A 10,318-nucleotide genomic window follows, 5' to 3' on the forward strand; every position below is an offset into this window, starting at 1 on the left:
TCCTTTTTGATAAACAATAGTTCTTTAACACTCACCACTCCATAATGGGAACAAAAGGAACTCGAAATTCTTCGTAAAAACGCGTAAATCTCGTCGGCACAATACAAACGCGACCGGTGAGATGACTCCTAGCAACTCACTTACAAACTAGACTGAGTTGCTTGTCTCACGACTCCCACCCTGAAGAATCTGGTACGAGCAAATTTGATGACCCTAATAGAAAATCTTTCCTCATCCCCCCATCTCACGGACGGACATTTTCTCTACCCCTTTTTTCCTAACTGGCCAACCATCCCTACATTGGCGTTCCTAGGCATAGAAAAACAAGAAAACTTTCATATCCCCTCTTTAACCGTCTGCCACCACTATTACATGGGAAAACCGCCATGTATTTCATACGGTAAGCGTGGACACGAAACGGAAGGCAGACCCCCCACATCTCTCTCTCTCTCTCTCTCTCTCTCCACCTCTTTCTCTCCATTCTAACAGGTAATGAAAATGAGAGAGTTGCATCATAACATAACGTTTATTTACAGTAACTAAGTCGATTAACTAAGTAATCCAGTCTTACAGACTAAACTTAAAACAACTCATTGTCAAGTCACCCAAAGGTCACACCTTTCCCTGGGAACTCTGTCCCACTGAAATCCAGAACCATCTGTACAAAGATACAGAACACATTCTGGTAAGTACACACACAAGTTTAAAGACAAAGTTAATAAAATGGAACATCTTACAAGATATCAAACAAGCCACCCCTTTGGCTAAAGTAAAGGTAACACTTACCCATTCCCAACCGGAATATCACTCACTGATAAATAAAAAAAACACTTTGGCATATGCCATCATGGCTTCGCCTTTCTCCCCGAATGTCTGTGCAAGTCCTTCCAATAATAAACTTGGCATTATGAATAGAAGAGGCGCACACGCACATACGAATGCACACTTCGACAACGCCTCGCGGTTCTAGCTGCATCTAGTTTCACAAAGGCACTTTGGGAAGAGTTCATAAACTGTCGTACATTGACTCGACGAACTAAAGCACTTTTATCTCACGCCATAACCTAGAAACTCATTGATCAGCTACCCTCAGGTCGTTACTCTGCCCTGTCCTCCACATTCCACAGGTTACAGAGAATGCACGAACAATATATTATTAATCAAAACCCTATGTCTAATTATATACCATAGTATATATATAATATATATATATATATATATATATATATATATAGATATAATATATATATATATATATATCTAATATATATATAATATGAGCCCATAAAACACCAAAATATAGAGAGAAAAATACTATATTTCAGAGACTGCTGTCTCCCTCTTCAGGTAGATGAATGAGAAAAGTTTACAGAAAAGGTGGTATGTATACCAAGAGATCTATCCACAGGTAAGCCAATTTAGGTCCCTCCCGCTGATAATCTTCCTTTAATTTTCATTTAACCAACGCTTAAGAAGATTAAAGGAAGATTATCAGTGGGAGTGACCTAAATTGGCTTACCTGTGTATGGATCTCTTGGTATAAATACCACCTTTTCTGTAAACTTTTCTCATTCATCTACCTGAAAAGGGAGACAGCAGTCTCTGAAATAGAGAATTTTTCTCTCTATATTTTGGTGTTTTTATGGGCTCCTTTTATTAGATGGAATTCTGTTGTAACAGAACATTTTTACCAGTCACATTATATATATATGTGTGTGTGTGCATGTGTATATATAAATCCCCCAAAACTCATAAATTTTTGTTATACAATAATGCTTGATTGTTGTTGTAAATTTATTTGTACATATACATTTTCTAACCTTTAACGAAGTCACTGCTAAGAGCTACAAAGTAACTATACCCCATTTTCTTTAGTATAAGCTCTGCAGAAAAATTAATATTATATTTTGAATAACTTGATTAACTTTACTTAGCATTTAAAATATTTGATAGATAGAATTAATAAATAGATTTAACTGTCCTTTCAAATTATTTAAGAAATTATTTAATTGATTTGGGGAGTGATAAGAACCATTGACCTGACATAGGCCTTTTCAAGGGGTAGGCTTAGGCCAGGCGCGGGTTTTTGGGCCCTTGTTCAAACAGACGGCGAGCGAAGAAGGGCGACAACTAGTTAAGTCGACTTCGCCCTTTAAGTTTAATTTACGTTGTGTAGGGTTTTAGAAATTAATAACCCTTTAAATAATTGGTTTGTATGATCTCCTTTCCTGTTTGTACCTATCCTAAAACCACATCCTATCCGAATATCCTTATCTGCAACCAAAACTTTTAACAGCCATCGTCACCTGATCGGTCGACGGAAAATTCGTAAGTGGAATAACATTTCTTATCAACGTACCAATTTATTTCCACGAATGCGATTAGAGGTCGCTGGGTTTGCTGATTAAATATGTAGGATTTGTTTTTAGTTTACGCGTGAATTAAGAGGTGTGTGTCCAAACTGGGTTAACTTGAAGGTAGGTCAAAATACTAATTTTCCACAAAGACTAGACCGCCATTATTGGACGGCTGATTTGAGCCAACGGACTTTTCGTTAGGAAGCGGTTTCGTCTTTTAACGTTTAACTTATGTATTTAACTTAACTTACTTATTCAAGACGTAATACACTGTTTTCTTTACCTTGACTAAATTTGAAGCCCTTTTACATAGTTAGGCTATTGTAATATTGGAGTTTGTGAGAATTAATTAGGCATAGACTCAGATTGAATAATTTTACAAAGGCTTATATAATTATATGGGCGTAGTAATAAATTTAGTCGAAATTAGGTCTGTCTGTTTACTTAGCATTACTATTCGGGATTACTATGAGATTCAGGGCCTCTGTAACACGGTTTTTTCGCAATAACTTTTTATCTATGCATTTCATAAATATAACGCTTATTCAGAATACATATTATATCAACACATAAATTTTGAGTGTATTCTGCACTACGTAGGTTGAATAAATTTGGTACTTATAATGTAAAAGTGACCCTTTTTGAAGACGGGCCAACTTACTCAGAGAAAAGGTTTCGAACGCACTCGTTACGTAACTTATGACATCATTTCTTCCCTCTTTCTCGATGGATGATTGGCTATACGTAACGAAGGCTAAACCTCTGGCAACAATGACATACAAATTTAAATACAAGCAAAGCAGTACACCTTTCTGAACTCTGGAACCTCCCCACTGATAATTGTCATAATGAACAAACCAACAAAATATGTTAATAAATACAAAAACACTTCAATTATTAGTCTAACTCCCAAAATAAGTTTCCAAAGAAATTACAGTCTACTTTATAGGTCACAATCAGATTGACAAGATGTAGGGAATAGTTGGTAATTACCAAAAACATAGTAGACAAGATGATTTGATAACTGCTATATCCAATGTCAAGCAATTTTTATTTATTGGCTATCTACCTATTTACTGAAAAAAAATAGCCGGTACCGTATATTGGCTTTAAACCTTCACCAATAATTATTGTCAGAATGATAACCATGAGGCTCCACCCACTTTCGCCTCGTTATAATTCCGGATAACACTGAAGGCTACCATGGGCATTGTTGGATTAGAAAATTTAACTTCTGGCTATAAAAACTCATTTCTCGAGTAGTTGTAAGAAGTGCTAAATGATCCTCAAGGATCCCAGCAGTTGGTTTAAACGTTTAATTCATGTATATTACTGCTATACTGTTGCGGCACTACTGCTACAGTAGTATTACTACGCTAGCACCCACATCTATGTATCGTCCGATATTCATAAGTCTTTGGGTTTCAGAGCCGATGGCATTTCTGTCTGGTGGATGGGCGGGGCAACATTTAGTCAGAAGGTGTTTGTTTACCTTGCTTACGTAATGAATGTTTTTCGACTCTTGGCTCGTAATCATTGGCCATGGCGTCGGCTAGTTCATTTTTACTCTATAAAAATCAAAACAATCGGGTTTAGGTTATTGACAATGCTGACAAAATTTGTGTGTGGTTGTAAAATATACATATGTCAACTTTCAGCTACATCCGATGCTTTGACAAGGAGCAAAGTCCAAAAAACCGTGTTACAGAGACCCTGAATCTCATAGTAGTTTACTTTAATTTTACTTTAACCGGGTCGGAACTTAATTGAATTCTGGGACCAAAATGAACTACCCTGGGAATTTTATGGCCTTGGTTTGATTTATTCATAGTCCTATTTAGATTAATTGCATTTACCTGAATTACTTTTACCGGAATTTAACTAGCCTACTTAAGCTTACCAAGCAATTATTAATCTTTTGGATTTTCTGGCACAAGTCTGAAAACACGTTAGGCGCACGGAAGAATTGTGTGCTTAACAGCCCGTTTTATACCATTTACTAAATTACTACTAGAGAACACTCAGTGGAAGGAATTACCCTTGTAATTTTGTAGAGTATATTCCTTCGATCTTCCCACTGAGCGAAACAAATTTTCCACAAAGGAAGATTGGCATCCCCAGCGGGATGTTTTAAGGCCTGTGTTGTTGTCCAGGGATTTTTTGTCTTGTTACCTTTTAAACTCATAAAATGTCTGCGACACAATTAGCATATTCCCTCCGACTTTATGAGGAAACCTGCAAGGATCTATGCACAACTGCTGCTGACCTGATTCAAAGGGCAAGTGATGTTGAGTCCTCGACCTTGGAGACATATCGTCTTAGGCTAGAGTCTCAAATAAAGAAGTATGAAGAACTCAACTTTAAGTACTTAGTTCAACTTGGAGAAGAAGGGTTCTCTGAGCAAGACCCTGATAGAACACAGCTCACTTTAAAGCGGCGTCATGCCAACCAAGTCATATCAGAGAGCACTGAAGTTTTGGAGAAACTAAAAATCATTTGCATGGAAGCCAAACCCCAGAGTATTGCAACAGAGTTTAGGCCATGGCATAAGGTTAAGTTGCCGTCTTTATCACTACCAGAATTTGAAGGGACCAATGAAGAATGGCCCCCTTTTGGGATGTTTTCGAGTCTAACGTTCACTCTCGTCCAGACTTGAGAGCTGTTGACAAATTTCATTACCTGAAGGGATGTTTGAAGGGTGAAGCTCTAACTCTGATTAAAAATATTCTTGTCACGAATGACAACTTTTTAGACGCCATTGACATGTTGAAGAAAACTTATGCTGATCCAGAGAAAATAACCTCATCTCTAATTTGTCAAATAGCAGGCCTGCCTAAACCTTCTGCAGATCTGGATTCACTACGTGGCTTCTGGGCTAAACTTGAACAATATGTTAGAGGCATAGAAAGAAACAAACCTAATTCGGATCACTGTACCTGGACACTTGGACCTGGCAAGGTGAAAGAACAAATCCAAAACAAGTGTGGACGGGACTACCCCTCACTCCTAGATATTAGAGAGGGGCTAGGAAAGATAATCCTGACCTTGTCTTCCTTGGATAAGAACAAGGGTTACTCCCATAGAAAAACCCAAGCCTAACCAAAGTTCCAATAGACCCAGGTAATCAGACCAAAACTCAGGTTAGTTCTTACACCCCTAGAAAACGAAGTTACGAATCTGAGTATTTCTGTCCATCCAGGACAGCCTAATAAGACCGCTAGAACTCAAAGTTGTGTATTCTGTGATAGACCAGAACATAAAGCCTACCAGTGTGACATTTACAAGACCACGCAAGAGCGCATTTCAAGACTTACCGCACAAAATCGTTGCGTGAAATGCACTTCACCTAACCATAAGACAACCGATTGTCTTGTGAAGTTCCACAAATGTCTGTCGTGTAAAACTGGACTACACCATTCAGCATTGTGCCCTGACTCCTCAACTGAGGTCTCTGCTGTGAACTATTGTGGAGACAATGACAGTGACAAAGACTTAAAGTCACAAACAAGTGGAATTCTCCCTACCGCCTTAATGAAAGTGGTGTGTCTGCCCTCAGGCAACACCAAGGAACTTAGATCACTGTTTGATTCTGGGGCGCAACGCACCTTCATCACACAAGAGGCAGTGGAAGAGTGTAAACTTGTATGAGACAATCCTGTCCAACTGAGCATAAGTGGGTTCTGGGATACCAAAGAACCTAGAGAATATAGTACGGTCACTGTACCTGTCAGGGTAAACGATGACAGCCTTGTAACTTTAAAGGCTATTGTCGTACCTAAACTACCTCAGAGCGCTAGGCCTCGTGGACTCTGTAAGATAGTGTCTGAACTGAAGAGCCAGAATGTCACCCTAGCTGATCCTAACTTCGTCAAGTAGTCAGATTGACCAGGTGAAACTGCTTGTTGGCATAGATCACTACTTTGACTTTATCCATTCTCCACAAGCAAACGGAGTGAACCTGATTGAGTCCTCCTTAGGATATCTGGTCGCTGGTAAACTGCGTAGTAATGACACTCCTATCAGTGCTCATTCTGTAACTGTAATGAGACTAGCAGTTGATGAACCTTCCAAAGCTGCTCTAGAGATACCACTTGAGATGTCTGATAGCAAATTTGCTGAAGACCCCATCCAACAGCTTTGGACCCTAGAATCAGTCGGAATCGTTGATCAAGATATGTCACCTGAGGATAAATTTGTACTGGAAGAATTCAAGAATTCCATCAATATGGTTGAAGGACGATATGAGGTATCTCTCCCCTGGAAAGTCGATAAGAAACAACTCCCTACCAACTTAGCACTCTCGAGGAAAAGACTGAACAGTACTATTCACAAGCTGAAACAAACTAATAAGTATCTGGAAATTTATGACCAGATCATCAAAGAACAACTGTCTCTCGGCTTCATTGAAACAGTGCCAGAAGAAGACCAAAACCGGACAAATGTCCATTATTTACCCCATTTACCTGTGATTAAGGATTCAACTACAACGCCCATTCGTATTGTATTTGATGCAAGTGCCCAGATGGACAAGCAGGCCCCTAGCCTGAATGATTGCTTATACTCTGGCCCATCGTTGACTAGTCATTTAACCGACTTGTTGTTGAAATTCCGTCTCGACCCATTTGCGGTATCGGCAGACATCAGCAAAGCCTTCTTACGGGTAGGTCTCCAACCTAGGAATCGGAATTATACACGTTTCATTTGGCTATAAGATCTTAACAATGAAAAGGACCTTCAAGCCTATAGGTTTAGATCAGTTCTCTTTGGAGCCACCTGCTCGCCTTTTTTACTCCAGTCAACCTTGCAACATCACTTTGAAACCTACCCCACTTCACCTGAAGTTAGTTTCCTCATGACCAAATTTTATGTGGACAACTTAATTGGTTCCTTACCAACAACAGTCAGCCTCTACAGCCTTTACAAGGTTGCAAAGGAAGTCCTGTCAGATGCCGGAATGCCTTTAAGAGAATGGATCAGTAATGACCCAACTTTCAACGAAATGGTAAAACAAGAAGGTGATGGAACAACAGAAGGCTCAGATCTTGTCAAAGTTCTAGGACTTCATTGGAACTACAAGACTGACCACTTAAGCATAAAACCCCTTACCTTTGAGGAAGCTCCGCTTACCAAACGGCTACTTTTGAAAAACCTTTCAAAAGTATTTGACCCTCTAGGATTGTTTGCTCCCATAATTGTACGAGCCAAAGTTCTTATGCAAAAGATCTGGAAACTATCTAAAAGGTGGGATGATGTTTTGCCACCAGAACTTCAAGAAGAGTGGTAGAAGATCAAGAAAGACCTCGAGAACATATCATACCAGGAATTCCCACGCTTCACAGCCAACAGAGGGACCAACTACTCTCTTCACGTATTCTGTGATGCTAGTGTAAAGGCCAATGGGGCTGCAGCCTATTTGATGGACCAGCACGCAGGTGCGAACCTAGTTTTCTCTAAAGCAAGAGTTGCCCCTCTCAAAAAGAAAAGCATACCACAACTTGAGCTGACTGCCAACTATAGTGCAGTCAAAATAGTTGACTACCTCAGAACCGTTTTCACTACCGATGGTGTCAAGATTACTGACACTGTCATATGGTCTGACAGTAAAGTTGCCCTACACTGGATTCAGAACAACAAATCTAAAATCATCTATGTCCGCAACAGGGTGAATGAGATAAGTCAGGTCACTGAAGTGAAGTTACCTCTATGTACCTGGTGAAGAAAACCCAGCAGACCTTGTCTCTAGAGGAATTTCCATGCGGCAGTTTAAGAAAAGTCAAATTTGGTTCCATGGCCCAAGTTGGCTCCCGAACCCAGAGATGTGGCCAGAGCAGGCAGATGTATCTACATGCTACCCACCTGAAACACCTGAAGAAGTTTTAACTACAGTTGTCAGTGAAGAAGCTACTTGTCCCATAGAGATCCGTAGGTTCGCTTCCCTTCCTAAACTTATAAATGTCACTAAGCTAGTAATTAAGTTCACTAGGCTCCTTAAACGTACCATTGGGAATCGTAAAACTAAGAACTCGGGACCCGTAAACTCTGAAAATGTCGAAGTACAGAACTCAGAAGCATTACGAATTCTTATTGGCTTCACACAGAGTCAGTATTTCCCAGAGGAGTTGTCATACCTTAACAAGAATTCCCACAAAATTCCAGCCAGAATTAAATGCCTAGGTTTGTTCCTGGATGAGAATGGACTTTTGCGATGCACTGGGAGACTACAAAATGCGGACCACCTTCCATATAGCAGTAAATTTCCTCTGCTTTTACCTCCAAATTCTCCTTTGACTGGACTTATAGTCATTCAAGCACATGAAAATGTTCTTCATGCAGGCGTTCAAGACACAATTTACAAGGTGAGAGAAGAATACTGGATACCAAGACTGAGACAGTGTGTCAAGAAGATGAAAACGAAGTGTCACCTATGTAACCGTCTGGAAGGACCTGCATTGCGCCGGCCTCCTCCGCCACCTCTACCGGCTTGCAGAGTGAACAGTCTCCGGCCATTTGAGGTGACCGGAGTAGATTTGACTGGACAAATTCTTATCTGCAATCCAGCCACTAAAGAACTAGACAAGGTTTACATAGTCGTATTCACTTGTACCTCAACACGAGCTTGTCACCTGGAAGTGGTAAAAGACTTAACCAGCACTGCTTTTCTCAATTCCTTCAGGCGATTCACTGCATGAAGATCTTGCCCTCGTCAAATGATTTCTGACAACGCCACTAACTTCAAAACTGGTTCCTCCTTGATTCAGTCCTTGTATGATGACACTGACGTACAGTCCACACTGACTAGGGAAAATTGTAAATGGACATTCATCACACCTAGGGCACCCCATCAAGGAGGCTTCTATGAGAGGATGGTTGGCAGTGTGAAATCAGCACTAAAGAAAGCGATATTCAAGAAGAGGATTAATTCTGACAAACTGAATACCATTGTCACTGAGATAGAGCGTCGTATTAACAATAGACCTCTTACATATGTGGATGCTACATCTCCAGATACCGTCGATGCCCTTACCCCTTCTCACCTGTTGTATGGCTACCGGTTAAACTCGTTACCCACTACCATAGACCAGGACTACCTGAATGACCCAGATTTTGAGCTTGACCACAAACAATGTAATGAGAGATTCAAGTTTGTATCTCAGGTAATACATGCATTCCAAGAACAGTGGGAGAAGGAATACTTGCAGTCCCTGAGAGATAGACACTATTTCAATGGGGATCCAACCCAACCGTTCCAAACCAAGATTAAAGTAGGAGATGTGGTGTTAGTACATAATGACACCCCTCGTTGCATGTGGAAATTGGCAAGGGTCATTCAGCTGATGCCCAGCTCTGATGGACTGGTCAGAGTTGTGAAGCTACAGACCAGCAATGGAGAGACAACTAGGTCAGTTGACAAACTTTACCCGCTGGAGGTCTCTAAGCCAGAGGATATGTATACTGTAGAAGCTGCGGAGAAAAATTTAGGAGACAGTCAAAATTCTGAAGGCTATCAAGCAGAAGAGAGACCGAAGAGAAGAGCCGCCACCAACTCGAGGCGATTCTTACAGCAGTTGATTAATGATGAAGCTGTTTAACCTAACACAAAACTGTGTGTTTTGTGTTATCTCCCCCAGGAGGATGTTGTAAATTTATTTGTACATATACATTTTCTAACCTTTAACGAAGTCACTGCTAAGAGCTACAAAGTAACTATACCCCATTTTCTTTAGTATAAGCTCCACAGAAAAATTATTATATTTTGAATAACTTGATTAACTTTACTTAGCATTTAAAATATTTGATAGATAGATTTAATAAATAGATTTAACTGTCCCTTCAAATTATTTAAGAAATTATTTAATTGATTTGGGGAGTGATAAGAACCATTGACCTGACATAGGCCTTTTCGAGGGGTAGGCTTAGGCCGGGCGCGGGTTTTTGGGCCCTTGTTCAAACAGACGGCGAGC

The 10,318-nt window shown here is 40.1% G+C and overlaps 3 protein-coding genes across 3 annotated transcripts; all 3 read left to right on the forward strand.

Annotated features, from left to right (window-relative positions):
* The first annotated feature begins 5,120 nt into the window (after positions 1-5,120).
* LOC135223337 (uncharacterized) lies at positions 5,121-7,641 on the forward strand. The gene is made up of 3 exons (XM_064261799.1): positions 5,121-5,315; positions 6,211-7,017; positions 7,153-7,641. The coding sequence occupies exons 1-3, from the start codon at positions 5,121-5,123 to the stop codon at positions 7,639-7,641; spliced, it is 1,491 nt and encodes a 496-aa protein (XP_064117869.1).
* A 532-nt stretch (positions 7,642-8,173) lies between these two features.
* LOC135223338 (uncharacterized) lies at positions 8,174-9,046 on the forward strand. Its single transcript, XM_064261800.1, has one exon. The coding sequence runs from the start codon at positions 8,174-8,176 to the stop codon at positions 9,044-9,046; it is 873 nt and encodes a 290-aa protein (XP_064117870.1).
* An 18-nt stretch (positions 9,047-9,064) lies between these two features.
* Positions 9,065-9,946, forward strand: LOC135223339 (uncharacterized). The gene has a single exon (XM_064261801.1). It carries the CDS (start codon positions 9,065-9,067, stop codon positions 9,944-9,946), a length of 882 nt encoding a protein of 293 aa, XP_064117871.1.
* The last annotated feature ends 372 nt before the right edge of the window (positions 9,947-10,318 follow it).

Source organism: Macrobrachium nipponense, chromosome 8, assembly GCF_015104395.2.
Source record: "Macrobrachium nipponense isolate FS-2020 chromosome 8, ASM1510439v2, whole genome shotgun sequence".
In the NCBI taxonomy this organism is placed as follows: Eukaryota; Metazoa; Arthropoda; class Malacostraca; order Decapoda; family Palaemonidae; genus Macrobrachium; species Macrobrachium nipponense.